Source organism: Topomyia yanbarensis, chromosome 3, assembly GCF_030247195.1.
Source record: "Topomyia yanbarensis strain Yona2022 chromosome 3, ASM3024719v1, whole genome shotgun sequence".
Lineage (NCBI taxonomy): Eukaryota > Metazoa > Arthropoda > Insecta > Diptera > Culicidae > Topomyia > Topomyia yanbarensis.
In genome coordinates, this window is record NC_080672.1 from 44,694,279 (window position 1) to 44,716,657 (window position 22,379).

The 22,379-nt window shown below is 41.3% G+C and overlaps 3 protein-coding genes across 5 annotated transcripts in view; 2 read left to right on the forward strand and 1 right to left on the reverse strand.

The window, feature by feature from the left end:
• Positions 1–9,934: 9,934 nt before the first annotated feature.
• Positions 9,935–11,473, reverse strand: LOC131692119 (dipeptidase 1-like). The gene is made up of 4 exons (XM_058978987.1): positions 11,410–11,473; positions 11,195–11,345; positions 10,370–11,136; positions 9,935–10,309 (listed from the first exon to the last, which is right to left on the reverse strand). Exons 1-4 carry the CDS (start codon positions 11,426–11,428, stop codon positions 9,951–9,953), a joined length of 1,296 nt encoding a protein of 431 aa, XP_058834970.1. The 5' UTR covers positions 11,429–11,473; the 3' UTR covers positions 9,935–9,950.
• Positions 11,474–12,997: 1,524 nt separating this feature from the next.
• On the forward strand, positions 12,998–15,441 carry LOC131691667 (ATPase family gene 2 protein homolog B). The gene is made up of 2 exons (XM_058978237.1): positions 12,998–15,134; positions 15,195–15,441. Exons 1-2 carry the CDS (start codon positions 13,062–13,064, stop codon positions 15,342–15,344), a joined length of 2,223 nt encoding a protein of 740 aa, XP_058834220.1. The 5' UTR covers positions 12,998–13,061; the 3' UTR covers positions 15,345–15,441.
• A 6,211-nt stretch (positions 15,442–21,652) lies between these two features.
• The window catches only part of LOC131688525 (tyrosine-protein phosphatase 10D), a 40,920-nt gene continuing 40,193 nt past the window's right edge, over positions 21,653–22,379 (forward strand). The window contains exon 1 of one of the 3 annotated variants that reach the window (XM_058972833.1): positions 21,653–21,717. The gene's annotated coding sequence lies outside the window, so the exon portion shown is untranslated. The other 2 variants (XM_058972836.1, XM_058972834.1) reach the window with 2 other exon arrangements.

Sequence of the window (22,379 nt, forward strand, 5' to 3'; positions counted from 1 at the left end):
AAAATAAAAAAAATATTACTACAGTATAACTAGCAACCCTGCATCCTACAATTGACGTTTTACAACCATAATAACAAACAGCATGCAAATAATTAATCGGGTTTCAGATGAAAATCAGAAAAAAAAACATGTGAGAAACACATAGTATTTAGTAAAAAAAATATTAGTATCTAATTACGAAACATTTATTACGTTCCAGGATGCCTCGCACATATAAACCCAAAGATGGTTGTGCCAAACGAACGCGGATTGATGAAAGTTTGTTGAGAAAAGCCGTCGCTGCTGTATTACCTATCAAAACGACTACCAGGCGGTTCGGATTACTTTATGACGGTAAAACGCTATGCGAGGAAACAAGACTTTCGATAAGTTGATCCTGTACGGACCCAATTACGGATCGTCATCGAGAGCCTTCACGTATGTATCAAAGACAAGCAAGCTCAATTACGGACTCACTCCTCTTGGTGTCTGCAAACTAGCATAGAAATTTGCATAAGCTAATGATAAATCTATCCACAAGAAGTGGGCTCAAAATTTAGTGTCTTTTGAGTGATACTATGGATTCATGCGTCGCCGAAAAGTCTTGTCGCTTAGAAAAGCACAAGCTAAAAGCTTGAGTCGTGCCAAAAGCTTCAATAAGCACAATGTTTAGATTTTTTCGGCAATCTAAGATCCATTAAATTACGACATAACTTCGGGTCTATCGATAGGGGGAATTCGGACGAAACTGGCTTGACAACTGTTCATAACCCCAAAAAGATAGTGGCTGGTAAAGGGTGCTATAACAGGTTAGCAAGGCTACATCAGGTCAACGTGGTGAGCTAGTAACAGCATGCTGTGTTGTTAATGCAACGGGAGGTTTTATCCATCCCATTCATGATCTTTCTCAGCAAAAACTGGCAGGATATGATGCTCAACAACTGCTACCCTGGAATGGCCGAGAGTTCATATCCGAGCGGTTGGATGACTGCTGAAAGTTTCGAAAAATTTCTTGAACATTTAACAAAACACCAAGTGCTCAATCGAGAAACCATGTTTAATAATAATGGATAATCAAGACAGCCTTGTTAGCCTTCAAGCTTTATCTTATGCGAAGTCTAACGGAATCCATCTGTTAACTATCCCTCCACATACACCACACAAGTTGCAGTCTTTGGATAGAACTGTTTATGGTCCGTTAAAATTACAATTGTAACAAGTGGTTTAGTTTCGTCCAAGACTGTTGAGATTTTCGCGTTTCGTAATTTTTGTGTTTATTTATGTGTAGTCAGTGTCAAGAAAATAAATGTAAGATCTTACGGTAAGCAGCCCACCCAACACCCACGTAGCACGCAGCCATCCACAATATGCAATAGTTTCCACCACCCACCACTGGTAGCGCATATCGAAGGAAGTACGGGCATGGAGGGTGGCGATAACTACACAACTTTAGAGACGGAATGGGGTGGAATATGTGGACGACTAAGGGGTCAACGATCGAGGCTCGAGGTGCACGACCAGGTTTAAGAACGCCATTAGCCTGAAAACCATCTAGCAAAGCGGTACTAGAAAGACGAAGATAAGATTAGTTGAAGCTAGGAGAAAAATAGTGAATCAAGGAGCAGAAAAGTTCCAGAAATTAATTGAAGTTGCAACTGTGTGACTAAGAAAGCGGTAAGCGAATAATTTGAAAAGACAATCTCGGTTTTATCCTAGGAAACCTCCAGAGCGTGCTAGACCGCCGGAGTTTCCCGACCCGCCAACCATCATAAAAACGCGATATAGTTGTGACCGCCATCGCGGAGTCAAAACCGACGCCATTATTGGCATCCTTAAAGCTGCCTGAATACGTTACCACATTCAGGCCAGCGCAGCAGGGTTACCAAGATCCTTCTGCAGGCAACGAGACGTCGTTAACCCGGAGCTAAACCCCGTGACCGCCGAGAGCTACGAGGAGCAAAACCGTGGACACCAACGAGTTCGACGACGAAGAAGTAGTAGCAGAAGGAGCCCCGAATCAACAGCAGCAGTAGTGTCACCATCGCATCGGCACCCGAGGTAGTAATAGCCTTAGAAAGTGGGTGGAAAAAGTGCACAACCAGAAGAATAAAAAAGTGACATCGATATCCCGAATAAAGTGGTTTTACTCTAAGGTTAAACAAGCGTTCGCGATCGCAAGCCTTCCCTGAGAAGTGTAGGGGTGTCTCATAAGTGCTGGGAGTAACGACCCCGCCAGTTACACAATAGTGCATGATTGGATGGTGCAGCATGTGGGGAAAACTATGACTATCTACGAGGTGGCAGAGTGCTTCCGCCAGGCCTTCACTCAAGCATTCACAACAAAAAAATACTTAATGGAATTGAAAACACCGGAATTCATCCAGTCAATTCCAATATATTCACCGACGATGATTTTCTCTCTTCATATGTGACTGATAGACCGGAACTGGAAAACCAACCAACTGCTACCGATCATTCAACAGATCAGATTGTCACTGAACTTACGGTTCCAACCTCTGATGTTGAGCAACAGGAATAACAAATCAATCACTAGTTTGCAGTGTATGAGATTCCAAAAACTACAACAACAGCGGTCGGAACTATTTCTTCTATCGGCACTTTACAATCGGTTCCCCGAAAGCGACGCAGGCCGGTTGTATTTCTATCGGGGGAAGAGTTGGGAACCCTGAAGATTTCGAAGAAATTAGTTTCTCGTCGGAATTCCCAAGTCGCACAGCCGCCAAAGACGCCAGACATAATGGAACCTCCTGTTAGCCCACAAGCTAGGCAGAATAAAATAAACTCTCCCGCACCACGCAAAAACGGCAAAAAAGGTCGGAAGCGTCGGGAGACTCGGATTTTGACAGACACTCCGGTTCCTTACGAAAATTGAGCTAGAATTCAAAACCAAGCAGGAGCAACGAAATAACAAGCAGACAGCTAATAAAAGCGCTAGCAGTAAACTTTAATTCTTGAATTGTTCCGAAAATTATGAATCTTGGTTTAAAAAAATTATCAAATAATCGGTTTCATTTCAGCACTAATATATTTCTTTGCTCAAGCATATGAAACACATGCCCCATTTACAACATTGAATACAGGCTCTTTTAAACATATTTTCAAAGGGGAATCAAGTGTCCTCAAATTAGGGATCGAGTCTCCACTATTCTAAGCATATTCCATTTGTTTGATGTTTTCCAGAAATGCTCATATCTATTGTCCAGTGTAATATTTCTAGGCATTTTTTCTGCGAATATTAGTCATCCCTAGAACTATACAAAACTACCAAAAATGCTTAATTTTTTATAATTTCACGGAACTGGATTGAACAATAAAAAGGGGATAGTCTCCTCAGTCTCCCTTGCATGTGACTCTATAGGGCGGTTCCTTGTAGTTTTTGTGCTAATTGCCGAGTAAAAACACTAAACGTGTGGTTTTTTTCACACTTATTTGTTTCTCGTATTAGCATGTCAATTGTCTGACAACAAATAAGTGCGAAATAAAACCACGTGTTTAGTGTTTTTGCTCGACGTCGTAGCACAGACTAACAGACATAACACTATGAGGGAATTCACTCAAAAAACATCGATCTGGCAATCTGGGTTATCCCTCAGGTTTGGGAACAGTTTTTCACTAGTGGTCTATCCCCCATATGCTTGCTCTTACGTCAGTGGCGCCATAATTTCAAATGTGGCCACAGTCCCAACTACAAATTTATTTAAAATGGCCGTTAGAGCGGGCGAAACATTGTTTTATGTCTGTTAGTCTGTGATCGTAGTAAGAAGTGAAATATTTTAAGCTGGTGGATGATGATGATCCATTCAGAGTGTTGCGGCTTCTGTTTATATATTGCCATGTTCCTAGTTGTCGTAGCGAGAAACAAATGTCACCCATTTGATCGAGATGGTGGATAGTTTACCACAGACTAACAGACATAACACTATGAGGGAATTCCCTCAAAAAACATCGATCCGACAATTTTCCCAGAACACTAGCTCCACCTTTTATTCACAGTCCCAAACACTCATTTACTGGTGGGTTACCCCTCAGGTTTGAGAACAATTTTTCACTAGTGGTCTATCCCCCATATGCTTGTTCATATGTCAGTGGCGCCATAATTTCAAATGTGGCCACAGTCCCAACTACAAATATATTTAAAAGGACCGTTAAAGCGGGCGAAGCTTTGTTTTTGAGTGTTATGTCTGTTAGTCTGTGAGTTTACTCTACAGACACTTTATACACAGACTAGCGAAGTGTCAAAAGTTGCAGCCAAACGGACTGTCAGAAAGTGCAGCCAAACGAGCGTGAGGGTTTTGAGAGGGGAAGTACAAGAGAAAGCCCATGCAAAGCTTACGGGAGCATTCCGTGATGCCAGTTTACATTCATGGTTGCTAGTTTTACTGTTTTTCTCTCCGCAAGTCTGTTGTATAAAGTGTCTGTAGTTTACTCATAGTTTATAAAGAAAATGTTGGGTAAATAGTGAAGGCTATCTACTCATCAAACAGTTAAAAAGTCTATCTATCAAGCCGCAAGAATAACTCCGCTCGGATGCGTGAGGAATATTGTTATCATGTGATTATAATTTTGACGAACTCTACCACAAAACACATCCAATGATGTAATATTAATATCATTTGAAGGTAGGGGCAGATCACTCTAGGAATGTATTCCAACTGTGCATCAAGTTTGAAAAAATACATTCCATTTCCAATTTTCGCATTTTCTTAACCCTCCCTCACATCAAAGTATGTTTAACAAACGGTGATTCACTTCGTTCGATGTTTATTAATGTCGTTTTCGCTTGAAGCAGAAACCAACTCAGTTTCGGACCTAACTGCTGTCAAACCGTTTGTTTGAAGCCAGTTTCCGACCTAGGTTATGCGCCACTGAACTGAAAACCGGGTTGGGTTGCAACCTGAAATATATTTCGGGTTCGCTCACACCACCGCTGTTTGGCGAGAACCCAACTCAGTTTCATTAAAAACGTTCGTTTGAAGCAACTAACCTGGGTTAGTTTCTAGGTTCTCAACCGAAAACGACATAAATATAGAGGCAGATTCTTGCAGGGTTTTGACGTCTTACACGCAACGCAAAATACTTTAAATGATAAAATGTACGAATTATCGCCAGGTGGTCCAAAATACACCAGACCTTCGTACTTCTATAGGAAATGCAAAATGGTCTGAATATCTGAAAGGTGGACAGTTTGATTAAAAATTCAATCAGTATGTAGCGATAGTATGCAAGTAAACAATTGTGAGTTTATGAACTAGTTCTGTTCAGTGATCTGATTATTTAGAAAGTCTGCTTTCTCATTGAAGTTATTTGCACGGTTAAGAAAAAGGTGGCTTGGAATTCTCATATGTACTTCGTTTCTAATTCCACTAGCAGTGTATCGTGTTAAGTAAAATTACAAATTACCTCGTGGCACACGTGAAATTTCTAATTTAGCTTTCAAGAACCTTATCATTTGAAAATAATTTGAAGCAGATCTAAATAGTTTTAATTACTTTTAAATGTAGCGTAACAGACACGCATCGTTTATTATCATTTACAGACGATAAGAATAAGACAAAATTTTGTTTCGTTGCAAAATGGTAATAGTTTTTCTGAAATTGAAATTGATTTTCAATGGCGCTATGAAATACTTTGCCCAAAAATAGAAAGATATTCAATATAGCGATTCCTTAATTCACGCGAGGAAGCCTTTGTAATAATTTAAGTTTCAAATCGACAAAGTTTCAAATTCAATTAATGCTCTAACTTAAATGTACATTCTGACGAACGTGTCTTCCGAAATGAACACACATACCGGTACACATTCCAAATATATGCGCATTTTGTCTGTTGCGGAAAACCCTGGATGCGCGAAAATTGAGCAAACACTCGCTGGACACCTTCGGCTGTTTAGTGCTGTAACTTCAGTTCTAATAGTCAGATTATTTTGTAATTTTGTAGAAACATTCTTGCACCTTATTACAGAAACGAAAGAAAAAATTAGCGATTTTTTCTACCCACTCAATTTTAACCCTTGTGAAGGCAAGCTAAAATCCTAACATTAAAGGGCAAGCCGGGCCTCTCAGGCCCGTCTAAATTCAAGCTCCTTTTTGCCGTTCTCATATAGAAAGGTTATGCAATCGGTCGAAAATCTCTTATATCATTCGACTCAGTTCGTCGAGATCGTAAAATGTCTGTATGTGTGTGTGTGTATGTATGTATGTATGGATGTATGTATGTGGCAAATAATCTCACTGATTTTTATCTGAGGTGGCTGGACCGATTTGTACAAATTTAGTCTCAAATGAAAGGTGCAGCCTTCCCATCGGTCGCCATTGATTTTTTTTATTGATCCGACTTTCGGTTCTGGAGTTACGTGTTGAAGAGTACAATCACAGAGCAAATTTCCATAGAAACTGATACCACCATGATGTCCAAATGATGCAATATATATTAAAATATGTCCAACATTACTTGGCTTTGCATGCCTAGATCATTAATGACCCACCGAAGGCATTACGACCACATTGGCCAGCTATGGCGGTTCTTGATGGCCCGGGGGAACTTACCAAGTTCCTAAGATAATGTCATGCCTATTTCTCAGCGAATTATTTACCGATTTTTACAAACTTGGTTTCAAATGAAAGGTACTGCATTCCCATTGGCTCCTGTTGAATTTCTAATTTATCCGTCTTCCGGTTCCGGAATTACAGGATGATGAGTACGAACGCGCAGCAAATCCCGATTTCAGCGTATAAGGTGATGGATGTAAAAAGGTCAAATTTTTTTTCCAAAAGGTGAGTACTCGGAAGATCACGTCGACTGTCGATTGGTTCTGAGCTCCATTTCGTTTGAACACGACCAATAAATGTTTCTGGGTTGCTATTAATTTCTTCTGATGCATAACCGGAGTACATATCCACATTTTTCTGCATCAGATTCATCGTCGGAAGCAATATCATTCACATCTTCTTCCTCGCTTTGCAAATCAGTTTCGGAATCGTCTGCTGTTGAATTTGCTCGAATTTCTTCCATTATTTCAGATTCTTTGAGCCGATTGAAAACATGGGCATATCGTCTTATAGCCATTTCAATTTTTTATTGCTTTTAGATCCTACAATTTGAATAATTACGACAACTATAACACAAAGAATAACCAACAAAAATAGACAATAACGACAGAGTTAGGTTATGTTGTATCCAAATAATTGTCAAGTACACCACAGTGGGTGAAATAAAAGTATTTACCCAAAAAAATATGACACACGTCATTATCGTATGCTATTTTTACATTCCTTATAAAATAAATGTATAGAATTCGCTCAAACTTTCAAGATTTTTTTCTTATAAGAAAAGGTAAAGATAAAATCAATCAAAACATGAAAAAAAAATCCTGCTAATATGAAGATGAACTCATCAAAATGTTTTTTTCAGATAAATATTAATGTATAAAACCCGTGGTATTCCTAGTAATTATTGCATGCACACCGGGCCTGCCAGGCCCGGCTTGCCTTTTTGTGAATGTAAAAAATTCAAACATAGCTGCGCATCATTCCATAGATGAAAATTTCACAATTCTTTATTTTTGTTATAGATTTCAAAGCTACTTATCAAAATTTCCATGCCCAAGCTTATACTGCATACACATTTTTTTGTAACTAAAAAATTGTAACGTGCCGGGCCTCTGAGACCCGGTTGCCTTTTTGAGGGTTAATATAGTCTTATCAAAATTTACCATTATTTGAGTCTACGTTCTCTTACTTCGTCGCTGTCTATCAGTATTGGTAGTATTAGGTGATTTTACTAGTGTTAAGCTGCGAGACACTATACAAGAAGGGGTAGTTGCTACTAAATCGCTATATTTATCAATATTTTGATGGCAGACGTGCATAACGATCGCGACACGTTTGCGAAAATGTCTAACCGATAGTCGTTCGTTTATCGGTATGTCGTTATTAGAGTATGATGTTCAGTATCTTATCGCAGTAGGAAAAGGTCAAATTCTCACAGTTGGTCAAGATCTCCTTTCATGGTCACTTAACCACTGATTGGCGCGTGGAGCGAGATGCAATGCTATGTCAAACGGCTTTTGACGATTTTGTTTTTCTTAGAGCATTTCACGCTGGAATCTAAGATATTTCTTGGGTGTGATTGTATACAATCGTTCTACAACGATGTTTACTAGAGCCCGTTTAAGGACCCCTCGGGGCCCCTGGGTACAATTGAACTAATGGGTCCCTATTATTTAATAGGGGTTTTAATATTAAGACATTCACCGAAACGTACACGCCGCACCAACTGCTTACTAAACGCCGCTCTAAGGTTACCAGCAAGTTTTTTTGTGTAACTAGTACTTTTATTTTCTATTTGCAGTAATAATGAGCCTCCCATTTTGGTTCAAACACAAGGACCATTTTTAAAACAGAATTTGATTGATAAGTATAGCTCATTAAACCAATTTTATCAATTCTGTAATTTAAAAACGATTTTTTGAATTTTACTGAACCTGGGGAATTTGGCACCCCTTGGATCTGGTATACTCAACCTGCACAAAACGTTGCATAACGCAGGGCTGATTGTTGGAACAACTTGTTTAACCATTCAGCCCTTCGTTATGAAAATTTGCGACATTGTAACAGATTAGCTAAGCGCGGTGTTTTATGAAGCGCGGCTGTTACTTTCGATCAGGAAAGGCCGCGTGGAATTTTGGGGAAATGCGCTAATAGATTTGTCCGTTGACGGTCCTAAATGTAACGAAAAGTTGAACCATTTTGCCACATCCGCAGGCGCTTGCCAGACTCAGACTTATTGGCCGTGTTCTGTTTGTGTTAAAATTAGTGCTTTCGATTCAAATCTTCTGTCCTCTTCTAAAACAATCAGATCTGACTAAGGTGCCGATGCAATAAACCCTATTAAGGTTCAACTGAGAACACCTCAATAAGCGGTTATCTTGGAAACCCCAAAAAAGCAGTTTTTTCTCACACCGTTGGAAAAATCTTCATGAAAATGAATCAACATATTCGGGGCATTGGTATAGCATTACTGATTGATTTTCATGGCGATTGAATAATGAAAATGAGGGTTCTGGATTGGTCGTTCCGAACCGTCGGGATACACGTTACTGTACACAGTCCCTACCCCATGGGGCGAAGCCCCTACCCCAAATTATAATCAATTTCTTCGGCGCTTCCTGCACACATGTTTTCGCAACCAAAACGAATCAAAGTACGTATATGTGTTGCAGGTATGCGCAAGGCAGCTAATGTAGTTTACATCTCAAGGTTTTTCAATGTGAAGTAGAACACAACAATCTCATTGAATTGAACAATCGAGCAATACAGAGGTTCGCACCTTTGACAGTAAACCCAGCAAAAAATAGGGATCAAAAAGGTTGTGTAAAAGAGATCTTACGCTGTTTTTCAATATTTCTTTTTATCATTTTACGCAGAACATAAGATTTATTGGTCCAAAACGACCATTTGGAATTATCTATCTGATTAGCATGTCAATTCTTCTAAAAGCAGTAGCACACTTCCGACGGCACCGGTGGTTGAGTGGTAAGCGTGACCGCCGCTCACCCCCCTTGGTCTGGGTTTGATCCCAGCCGAGGTCGTGGAATTTTTTCAGAGGTGAAAAAATCTGTGATCACGCCTTCCTTCGGAAGGGAAGTAAAGCCGTTTGTCCCCGGTCCATGAGTTGATGGTTCGATATATAGTCAAGATAATGGGAGTCACCTCTCTGGCGTCGGTGTTTGCCCTTGTAGTGGAAATAGGCCGACGGAAAATAACTAGAATAGAAATGAAGTAGCACACTTGACGGTATTCACACCGTGTTTAGACAAGTAGAGATCAGCTTTCTGTGGTACATATAAAGGAAATGTGCTTTCGGAAATGTCTTTTGAACCAAAATGGTAGCAAGTAAAATAGTGGATTTATTGTTCATTTATAAAACCGCACCAGACAATTCGTTCGACTTTATTCTTTGTGTATTCCCATGTTCGACATGCATGGTTGATCACCAACCCCAGCCTTTTCGAACTCTTCGAAAGGTATAATGTCTTCGTAGGGGGCTACGGCAACCATAGAATCGCGGACTCGTTCAACGGCTCGAAACACTCGCAGCAAATTAAGACCTGCCAAGCTTCGCAGCTCCTGTCTGGACCAGGGTTTGAACCTTTCACCCGATTTCATCTTGCCGCGTGCTAGTATATCAAACAGCTCCGGGTACTTGGAAACATCTTCCAACCCTTCAGGAGTCAGTGCAACTCCGTCGTAGTCGCCTCCAATTCCGATGTAATTGGGACCAGTCACCGACTTAATGTGGTTGAAGTGTTCTGTGAATGCACATTGCTTATCAAAATAACCACTAGATTAGTAACTTCGTAGGCACTTACTCACAACATCATCAATATGATTTCCACCAACAAAGTTGGGGTAAAAATTCACCATCACAATCCCTTCGTTAATGACCAGCTCACGCAGTACATCATCCTGCACATTTCGATGATGTTTGAATACGGCATGTGAAGACGAATGGCTGAAAATCACCGGAGCCTTACTGTGTTTGATGACATCCCGCATCACACCGTAGCTTACATGCGATATATCGACCATCATTCCGAGTCGGTTCATTTCCCAGATCACATTACGACCCCACTCGGAAAGATTGTTCAACTGAATGGGTTCGTTTGTTTCATCGACGGGGGAAGCGTCAGCCCAAGGTGTGTTGCACGAATGCGTCAACGTCATATAGCGAACTCCGAGCTCATAGAACAGTCGCAGTATGGCAAGCCTGGAATCGATGGAATGACCACCTTCGACTACTAGCAAGGAAGCAATCTTCTTCTCTCCAAATGCTTCGATGATCCCGTCGGCCGTCGTAACATACTTGAGATCATCTGGATACTTGGCAATGAGTCGCTTAGCGACGTCGATTTGCTCTAGAGTACGAGCTACAGCGTCCATGTACTGCGTATCGGCGCACCTCACATATGCAACCCAGAATTGAGCTCCCAGTTTGCCTTGACGTAACCGCGGAAGATCTGTGTGACTTGTATTGGTTTGGCCCCATACTGGGTGCAGTTTTAGGTTGGAATCCAAGTTGAAATTTGCTAACCGGTTGCGTTCCAATTTGTAGATGTTGAATGGAAGATCGTTGTGTCTGAAGTTGTATACAGATTTTCTTAACACATAAATTTGTTACAAGTTAATTTATTCACCCATCAATCAATGGCACTTCGTCGAGCACATCTCTGCCGTTGAAGAACATATCTTCGTAGGATTTCACCACTACTACTGGGATAACAATCGAACATACCGTTATTACAGCTGTTGCTATGCATGCCACCAGTAATTTCTTGTTGCCTAAAACTGAATTTGTTTTTCATATTACTCTTGCCATATTTAATATGTTTAAAAGTTGAATGAAGCTTACTGGTCTGAAAAACAGTCATCTCAAATGGTCAAAATTGACACTACTGAATGCGTCTTGATTGATTTATTTCTGTGATACTAAAGAGCTGTTGACGCGATAAACACATGCTTATTTTATTGCTTATTGGCGTATAAGACAATGTACTACAGAGATCATATCGCAAATCGGCTCCATCGAAGGCGAATCGTTTGTAATCTTATCTGCGACTGGGTTTCGTTGATTTAGCGTAAGTTCTATACATTCAACTGGATTATCATATTGCTGAGTCTTTTGAGTAGTTAAGTGCTGGGAAAACAACCTACACTTGAAAATAATCTGAGGTAAAGATAGCTGTACATCTCGGTGATTTGATAAAAGAGTATGGTAGGTGATTTTTTCGGCTTTTGGTTTTTCATCTAAAGGCCTATTTACACCCTAGGTGAAAATGAACGTGAACTCGATGCGCACCAAATTGTTTTTTCCAATATCCTACTTATTAGTGCTTAGAAATTGGTGAAACTGGAACTAAACGATAGTACATTCATCCGAAATCTTAGTACAACTTTGTTCCTTAAAGCACAGAGAACAGACATATAAGCTGGAACAAACTTTCCCGAAAAACCTGTGTAAACATTTAAATGAAAATACGTTGAAAATCACCATCGCATACAGGTTCGCATGCATGAGTCACCATTGTATCCAAGTTTGCACACAAGTCCCGTATAGCGATTGCTGGCCGATCGAAGCGCCGCCAAGTGGCAAGTTACTACTTGCTGTTGTCATTTCAAATCGGCAGTTTTACATTTTACATAAGTTGAAAACTTTACTTGTATGTCAGTTCTCAGTGCTTAAAGTTTAGCTAGGGAAGTTTCGTTGTAGAAAAATTTCGTTGTAATACGTAAAACCGATTTTTTTTTGCTTTTTAAAATAAATCTTATGTAAACATAGACAACCATACATAGGAAAACTGCAGTTGCTTTCATCTGGCCTATCAAGACAACACTCAAAATGAAAAAAACTTAAGTTTTCAGTTCAATTGAAAAAAACATTGCTGTGATCACGAAAATCAGCTTTATTGATGTATGTAATAAAAAAAGATTTTTTTCTCATTTAATGACCCATTTGCAAAAATCTATGTGTAAAATTGATAGGCATTACGTCTACATTTTTATCAGTGCACTTTTCCGCAAATGTGCTATGAGATGAATAAGGGAGCGTTTACCCTATTAGTTTCAGTTAAAATGCACGTAGATATATAAGGTTTATTCCAGTACACGGAAGTCACTCCGGAGTAAACAGGAGCAAAAAATCTTTGCTCCTTTTTACTCTGGTTTGCCACCAGAAGAAGAAAAAAGAGAAGAAGAGAGTACAGGAACGATTTTCTCCGGAGTACTTCCAGTTTCTCCTGGTACTGGAACAGACCTATAAATAGCTTTGTTGGTTAATCCATTTATATCAACTCGGAATTTTGATGCAGTGTATTTGAAATTTGACTCCTAGATGGCGCAATAATCTAATAATTTTTCAAGCTTTTTTGTCACCCTGTGTGTCTCCGAAGTTAGTAAATGTCAAAATCACGTGCGTTTATTATTGTTTACGTTGCCGTTACCGTCGACTTGAATTTTTTTACGATAGTTTCCTCCCTGTTTTGTTAATGAGCATGGCCCGCTAAAATGCTCTCTCCCATTCCGATCGATCGTCAAATTACACCTGACAGCAGGCAGTTATTCATCGCACCTCAGGTATGTGAAATTTCCGCGGAATTATTCAACACAAGTGGCAGACAATTGCCAGTGGGAGCTCCGGTGGTGTGTCGTTTCTCCAACAGTGACCGGCAGTTTTTGTGCAAGTGGTTTGCTCCTCCGGATGACCACCTGAGAGTGCATTCGGTTTGCTACGTAGATCAAAGTGTGGAGCTTCTATCATCATTGACAGCGGCAGCACATAAAACTGAATTTGAGGTGCTTCACGTGAAAGACCTGCTCGCGTTAGGTGAGGAAATTTATATTTTCGAGAAGATTTCCGTAGAGCTAAGAGTCGATTGTACCAAACTAAATCTCGAGTTGACCAGAGATCGGAGGGAGCTAGCTGAGTTGGTAAAAGACCTGATACGGACGTTGTATCTTAGTAAAAACTGCATAATACGATTAGACAACTTTGAAGATACAAACTATGGAATTGTGGGTGTGCTGGTTAAAAGTACGTTGGGCCAGGGAAGCTATGGTCAAATTGACTCCTCTACCGTTCTCGAAATAGACGATATTATATTCACTGGTCACAAAAGCAAACGTTCAACTCATCTAGGAGGATTGTCCGTCTCAAAAGTAGAGTTACAAAAATGTTTGAAGCTAGAGGTAAAGGAAAACGTCCTGCTAGCGGGGCCTTCTGGTTCCGGAAAGAGCTCACTAATAGCCCAATTGGCTGAACAGGGAAACCATCCCGTTTTCTGTATTCGTGGGTTGGACTTTGTCAAGTCTTTCCCAGGCGAAACGGAACTAGAGCTGAGAAGGATATTTGAACGCTTAGAGCAGTTCACCAAAACTTTTGGAGGAATGAATAAATCAATCTTGTTAGTAAAAGATGTCGATACACTGTGCCCTAAACTTAGTAATAAGAAAGGAGAAGATATGTCGAATATCGCTAGAATATCTTCGCAGTTTACGGCTTTACTGGATAAGTTACAGATTTCCGATACTAGGAACATTATGATAGGAACTACTTCCTACATTGAGAATTTGGATTCAAAAATTCGCCGTCCAGGTAGGCTTGGTAGGGAGATTTTCATTCGGATACCTTCGGAAAAGCAGCGGCAGAAAATTATAAGCGTTTTACTTAAGCGCACAGGCTTTGAAATATATTCAACTGTGTTGGATGAAATTATCAAACGGACTCAAGGCTACGCAGGAGCAGATTTGGAGCTACTAATTCATGCGATCCAAAGATCCGTTGATAGGAATCCTTCAAATGAAATGATGAACGCAGTAAATGAATGTTTGCAAAAAATGAGACCAACCTCGCTTCGGAATTCCATTGGCCTGATAAGTGGGCTAACTGATACACTCGATTCCATCGGAGGAATGGAGAAATTAAAAAAGACGCTACGAGTGTCAGTCTTGGGGCCACTGCAACACCCTCAAGCATTTCGTCGATTTGGGCTAAGTCCGCTGAAAGGAATACTGCTCTATGGTCCCCCCGGGTGTGCTAAAACAACAATCGCCAGATGCTTAGCCGCCGAGTCTCGAATGACCTTCGTTTCGGTGTCTGCCGCAGAAGTGTACTCACCCTACGTTGGACATGCGGAGAAACTAATTACGCGATTGTTTAATCAAGCACGACTGAGCGCCCCAGCGGTTATTTTCCTCGATGAAATCGATTCTTTGGTGGGGAATCGAAGTATGCAAGGGGTTCGATCCAATGATGTCCACATACGAGTTCTTTCCACTTTGTTGACAGAAATGGACGGAATCGGTGTAAGTTTACAGTCGACGGTGGCAACTAGTGATGACTCGAAGAATATTTTAGTAATTGCGGCTTCTAATCGTCCGGATATGATCGATGGTGCTCTTTTGAGACCGGGGCGTCTAAGTAAGCTTATTCATGTACCCGCACCGGACGAAGTGGGTCGACTGGAGATACTGAAAAAGGTATCGGCAAAGGTTCCTCTGGCGCAGGATGTCTGCTTGCAGCAGTTGGCTAAGCAAACCGAGCGCTATTCTGGAGCAGACCTGCAAAATCTTTGCTCCCAAGTGCGTTTTGTTTTAATGATTTAAATTGTTTATTATTAATTGATCGAACTATAATTTTAGGCCGCCCTGCATGGTGCTGCACTGGACGAAAATATTCAGCAGGTGTCGATGGCTCACTTCCAGCACGTGCTGGAGGAAAGCGGGCCGTCGTTAACAAGCAAACAAATCGAATGGTACTTCCAATATGAAGCTAAGCATAAAGTTTTATGAGATATGCGAAACGTGTTTCGATCGATCAATCTGCGGATGACGCAATTACCGTTCCTTTAGTTAGTGATGACACCCTCCAATCGATACATTATTGTCGAAGTTGTCGAGTAATAACATTCAATAGCGCTGGGTAGGAGCCTGTTTTTGTTATCGAGACATGTCGGACACAGGTAGCATGGAAAAAATGCATTCGAGCGCTTGCTTTGAATTAGACAATTTTTGCCGTGGAATCATATGTTAAACATTCCAATTTTCTACTAGTGTTTCGAGTTTCTTTCTTTTGTAGAGATAAGGTTGGTATTTATTTTCAGGTCTTGGGAGGGAGATACAAATGTGTAACGCATTTAGTTAATTAGAAATATATTAGGCGTGAATATTGCTTTAAATGTCTGAATTTCAAATAAGCTTGATCACCCAGCAGGTTTTAGGCGGTGGAAAGTTCGATGATGGTATAAGATATTTAAATTTCAATTCAATGGTATGTTTGTTTTATACATATTGGTATATTGCAATATATTTATGTTGTCACAAATATGCGAGTAAGATATAAGATATTCTAAACTGGATTCAAGATAGATGGAAAATTTACATCAGACATCAGACATTACTGCCGTGGAAACAAAGCATCGTTGCATGACAGAAGTAGCCAATCGATCCACTTCGTTTATGCAGTAGGCAGTGACAGTACGGGGCCCCCACTGATACGAAGAAGTGAATGATGATTAAATATAGAAGAAATGATAGATTGTAAGCTTACCCAGAATTCACTAAGCACTAAGCAGCCTTCCCTGTTTTATTCTTCTGTTCACCGCTAATTGAGTCACGTTTGCTATTTAGGTAGAAGCAGTTTGGAGTGTATTGTTTACACTGTATTTTTATCGCTGTCAGTTTTTCCGAAAATTGGACAGTTTGGGGGGTTGCGAGACCGTTGTGCTTTCGTCGCACCTCTTTCTTCTGCTTTATCACGGAGCTTCACTTGGTTCATGGAGTAGCTCGACCTATGAGCTTTGATTTAACTCGCGACTCTTCTCTTGCTTCTTATCACCATCTGTTATGTCGCCGTTTAGCTTTCGTCCCCGTGAGCCGTTTAGGTGCTGATTCCTTGAGCCATTTAGCTCATGTTTTCATGAGTCATTCAGCTCCCGGCCTTATCACGATCTACTTGGATAGTCCCCAACGGTGGACTCACCCTACTTCGACCGATAGTTGACGGAGAAATTTCCCCCGGCACTGATACCCGCTTCCTTGAGCCATGTAGCCCTGCTTTATCGAGATCAACTCGGATATTATCCTACTCCGACTGAGAGTTCCCCCGACAACGGAATTTCTCTCGGTACCGGTGTTGGTTTAGTCGGCCAATTAGCTCCCTTTTTCGTCACGATTCTGCCGGGTAGTCCACAGCGGCGAATCTACCCTACCGTGAATTTCCTGGCGATAGATTGCTCTCGATACCGATGTACCTATCTGTGACCCACTAAGCTCCCCGCTCCGTTTACTTGGTCTAGTCTCCGACGGTGAACCTAGCCTACTCAATTGGCCAGTCAGTAGCTGCTGAGGTCCATTCAGCGATTCCGGATGGAGCGTAGCTTCCAATTCAATGGCACCCCAACGACCCACTACTAGCTATTCGACACGGTCTACTCGGTCTAATCCCCGGTGGTGGATCTAGCCTACTCATGAGCTACTCGGTAGGGTGTCGAGGTTAGTCCGGCGAGTCCGGTGAAGCCTGACATCCGGTTCACTGGCGGCCTGACGACTCAAGCCCATTGTTAAGCCGCGTACTACTTAACTGGTCCCCGACGATGGACCTAGTCCACACCGTCGGAGAGTTCCCCGACGGCGGAATTTCTCCCGAAACCCAATTTGTGGTTTCCAGGCGGCGTTCTAGCCAATGGCGCTACTTTGTTGGTCCCTTCGCCACTTCCTCTGCAGTTCGGAGAGTATACTCGTAATCACTCTGTTGACAGCGTCCTAGATATGCTCGTCGTGGCACATACCTGGTGAGGTGACGAAGCATGTCCAAACCGATGCAGGTACTTCCGAAAGCATCCGTGCCCGGACAAAAACTGGGTCAAATGGAAGTTCACCTCTTCATGTGTCCTATGTCCCCAAGCAGATCGATTTGGAATGAGTAGGTGGGTTCACCTTCCTTTCTCAGCGTTGTCTCACTCTTGCTGCCACTTAACCAACGAGCCCGCTCGGGTCCAGTCTCCTTGCATTACGTGTATCTCTCCGCTGATAGCATTCCACGTCCACAGCCAGAGTGATGCAGATGGGAATCATCCCGGCAATTGCGCAAACTGCCCCCGACGACATCGTTCTGTTCGCATTACTACTTAACTGCTTGTCAACTTCACCCGGTTCCGCTTTGAGTTCAGTGCAGCAGCCCAGGCCGGTACTCCATACCTCAGTATTGAGGATGAGACACTCGTCAGGAGACGTCTCGTGCTGCTTCTTACTCCTCCGTGATTCGGCATGATCCTAACCAATGCGTTAGCTGTCCTCGAAGCCTTCTCACATACATAGTCGACATACATACTCACATACATAGTCGACATTGCAATTTAACTGTACGTGGACCATCACACCCAGGTGCTTCAGCGCACGCATCGATGGGATGGATTGTCTCCCGACGCTGATCTCGACACGCTGGATATTTTTACAGTTGCTGACCAGCACTACCTCGGTATTGTGGTGAGCCAGCTGCAACTTGACGTCAGCCATTCAGCTTTCCACGATGCTTATTGTCTCTGCCGTAAACATCTTCACCTCCTCAAGGGTCTCGCCGGTTATCCTCAGGACAAAATCATCTGCCAAGCCAACGATCTCAACTTCCCTGGGCAGTTCCAGTGTTAACACTCCGTTGTACTGGTATGTACTGCTACTTACATTGTATGAATGTAATTTCGTATGTATGAATGTATGGATTTGTATAGGAGCAATGTATCCCTGAGCAACATGGACGGACAGCCACTGAGCCACCAAAACGCTAATGGGAAGCCGGATGCGCAGTCGTAGGTGTGATTATAAAGCACTACACACACTGACAAATGCAATGGTGAGACGGCAGGTGCACAGTTAATGCACTTAGGTTGCAGAAATAGGTTTGTTGAGACAGCCCGATTTCACACTGATAAATAACAATAACAATCGTCAGATTAAGTCTTGACTCAACCACCACACAAACTACACGCATCTTACTAACGCTTCAACACAATGGCCCAGCAGCAGCTATGGCATAGACAAAAAACCTTTTGTTCTCATTTCTGGAATTTCAAGGTCAGATACTTCGTGCCATCACACGGATTTACCACCGAACCAGATTACTGGCAGCAAATTGTACCCAACAATAACGGAAAAGCAGATGACGGATCGTCGTTGATACCCTAAAGCCATCGAACAATCATTGCAAACCATGCGCACGATGTCCCCTAGCCGCTCTCGACAGGATCACCCACGTACTTAAAGCTGCGTGCGCTGAATTCGACACACAAATAGATTATTTTTTCTATATTTATTTATTGTAAATACACAAAAGACTATCTGGCTCCTTTAAGCTAACGCATTGAGCCTTTTCAAATAAACGAATTAAAAAAAAAACAATCGTCAGAGCATCAATCGGTTTATGCTTAACCCTCCGGCACTCCCGCGAATGGCTCTCGGACTGAGCAAATGGTGCTTAAAGAAGATTTCGCTAGAGTTTCTGAAGGTGTTGCACTAAATACAACGGCACGAGCTAAGAAGATGCACAGTTGTTCTAGTACCCAAAAGGTATCAAAAAATTGCTCTGAGCATGAATCTAATTTTTGTCCCACTGTACTGGACATATATTCGTGGTAATACTACCTGATAACACTGAAATCGCAGCAACCGCGGGTTCAGCAGGCAAAGATGCACAATTATGTTGAACATTGTTGGGGTGAGAATTGTGTTGATGATGAAAAGGCGTTGCGTTGGTAGCATCGACAACCGAAACATGACCAGCTCCAGAAAGATCCTGCACTTCATCGACGTGTTATCTTACGTTTGATTTCATTGATGGGGTTGGTAGGTTGATTAAGTCAGCTGTTTCATCAACCGGCGGAGGAGTAAGGCGAATTACGGTCGTTTTGGGCTGATCGAATCTTTTCTTTTGCGTTTAGCTAATGCTGATTTCGGTTTTAGATCAGAGTCGCCCTAGGTTCGCTCTAATATTTACAAAATCCATACAAAAGTGACAGCTCAGAGCGAACCTAGAGCGACTCGATTCTAAAAACGAAATCAGCATAAGAATTTGCGCTTCGATACTGTAGCTAAGCTAACTTCCTCTGTAGGCTCAAGTGTTGTAACCAGAGTTAAAAATAATCAAAGTTCTTTTTAGCGGCTGAAAATGAGCCTGATGCGGCTCGTGGTGAATTAGGTTTTTTACTGACGCACTTTACTTTTATTAACAGGACTTGTAAAAATTTTGTGACGACTAGATTCGCTCGTAGCAAATCGCAAACTTTTTCTAAGTCCATGTAAACAGTACAAGCGAACTGTCAAAAATGAACACCAAAGTTCATTTGTGACGTCAGCGTAAAGTGTGCAATAGAAAAAATATTCATACAAACATCTATGTTATTCATTCAGTTGAATATTGAATACTTTACGGTGACGTCACAAATAAACTCGAGTGTTCATTTTTGACAGTGCGCTTATACTGTTTACATGGACTTAGAAACAATCTTTGCGATTTGCTTCGAGCGAATCTAGTCGTCCACAAATTTTTCTAAGTCCATGTAAACAGTACAAGCGAACTGTCAAGAGGTTAACTGTGTCAGTAAAGAACCTAATGGGCAGTTTGTCGTTTTCAGTTGTGTTACTGAATATTGAAAATAAATATGGTCAATTTTTATTCAATGAATTTCAATATTTGTAACTCTGGTTGTAACATTATTGAAACACGATTCAAAGATGGGGTGCTCATTGGTCAAATTATGAATTTTAGCATAAAAGAATATTTACTTTATAATTTTAGCAAGGTTTGAGGCCCTAGTGTGGCATGTGTGAATCTTCGATTCAAGGTACGATTCTAACATCTTTAGTTGATTGCGCATAGTGCCGAGAGATTCGTGTAATCGATCCATGTTGTAATTCAGGTGAAAAGTATTCGACAACCACCGCAGAAAACACAGAACAGCAGAAAATCGGAGCACATCAATACGACCTCTCGAACAAATGGTTTGTCGTTACTGCCATCACCATCAGCGAATTAACAACGATTACACCAAACCTACAACCAACACTACCAATAAAGAATGAAATGCCGATAAAGAAGGATTTACAACAATGACCCGTAAAGACAAGAAACAAATATGAAAATCCGACCGTGAGCATCATGAATGAAGTACCGATAACGACATGGACGTGTACGAAAACGCAAGAGAAGGCGGACCGAATGACCCCCAAGGTGCGGCAAACAACGCAGCTAATATTTTACCGCCAAGGAAGAGGATCTCTACACGCAGCTGCAAGCTGCGTCAACAAGATCCGATGGACAGGCATTTTGAAAGTTAATTTTAATTTTTACATATTGTAAAAATCATAAACGACCCACGGTTCAGTTATGCTAACGCATTGAGCCATGTCGAATAAACAAGAGTGAAAAAAATAATACTTTTACTTTTTTGATCGCATAGGAAAACGTAACTCTAACCGTAGAACATGGAGTCCGGCTTGCAGAAGCAGACATGCAGTAGACTTAGAGATGCCAGTTCATGAGACTAAGACCAAATACGGAATTTCTAGAACCTGGAAAAAGGAAAAGGACTTCGCAGTAGATCTCGACTTTACTCTGTGTGCACTCGAAGAATATTGACGTATGGAAGAAATGCAGGGAAACTGGAGAAGAGCGGCTCAAATCCGCACAAACTGTAAAACATTTTTGGTCAAAAATTCAGAACAGCCACAATATTCGGTTACGGTCGCAGTCTCGATGATGATGTTATAATTCAAATTAAATGATAACTATTCAACGTTAGTTAAAGCCCATAACTAATTAATATTGCCATTTACCGCCAACCGTTAACATTCTGCTGCACGAAACATATTCATAATGTTGTTATGCGTGATTTGTGTGGCAACTAGCAGATAAGTAATAAACCGTAAGGATCGTTCTGGGGGATTTTTACCTATAATACAAATAAAGTTAAGCGTAAATGTTAAATGCTCAACATAACTAGTGCACTCGTCGATACTTTCCAGTCGATATCTCCCCAACTCTCTATCATCACCATTGTGGCATATATACTAAAAGATAAACGTTCCTCTCTCAGTCTACTATCAACCACGGAACGGAGAACTTTGCGTTTTTTTTATTTCGTGCCCGGCGCTTCAGCGGAAGTGATAAGAGGTCTGATTTCCTTCAAGGAATTGGATATAGTGTAATACATTGTCTTGAAGAGGGAGTCTAGTCTACTGTTCCCATCGCGTATCGGCCGTTGTAACCGTAATGATCCGTAAACACTAGAAGTAACTGTATGCAGTCGAAGATGCAGAGCTGTAGTTTGGTACTAGTTTGGGGGTCAGATATGCGACCAGAAGAAAAGAATGCATTCGAAGTGTTGAAAAAAGTGTTCTATAATAAAGCATCGGAATCCGTTGTGGTTGTGTGAACGGCTGTTATCAGTGTCGAGTTTTTTTCTGCTGCTGCCTGCTATTGTAGTTGCGCTTGTTAGGCGACATCGTGCGAATGATTACCAATCGATAGCGAGACACAAATGATGGATTAATTTAATTGGAATTGGTCGGTCGGCGATGTTTGAGCAAGTACTTGGCTGTCTTGAACTGCAGAGATCTCGAGCGGATGTAGACAGAGTTAATATTTGCCCTCTAAACGTGCGATAGTTTGATTTGGGAATTTGTGTATTTGTATGGTTCAAGGGTTTGTGACAAGGACGCTGTAAAAGTTAAGTTCTACAAATTAACTTGTGTGGCTTAGATATCTAATTGTTTGAACCGAAAATTGAAACAGCTAACAGTTAACGAAGAGTGTCATACAACATGTGGGACCAT

Excerpts from the sequence above, each read along its gene's own strand:
- LOC131692119 (XM_058978987.1), bottom strand. Across the intron at positions 11,137-11,194 it reads GAAGTGCCATTGATTGATGG|ACACAACGATCTTCCATTCA; the intron begins GTGAATAAATTA and ends ATACAACTTCAG. Across the intron at positions 10,310-10,369 it reads TCATATTGATGATGTTGTGA|AACACTTCAACCACATTAAG; the intron begins GTAAGTGCCTAC and ends GTGCATTCACAG.
- LOC131691667 (XM_058978237.1), top strand. The coding sequence starts at position 13,062 with ATGCTCTCTCCCATTCCGATCGATCGTCAAATTACACCTGACAGCAGG. Across the intron at positions 15,135-15,194 it reads TGCAAAATCTTTGCTCCCAA|GCCGCCCTGCATGGTGCTGC; the intron begins GTGCGTTTTGTT and ends CTATAATTTTAG.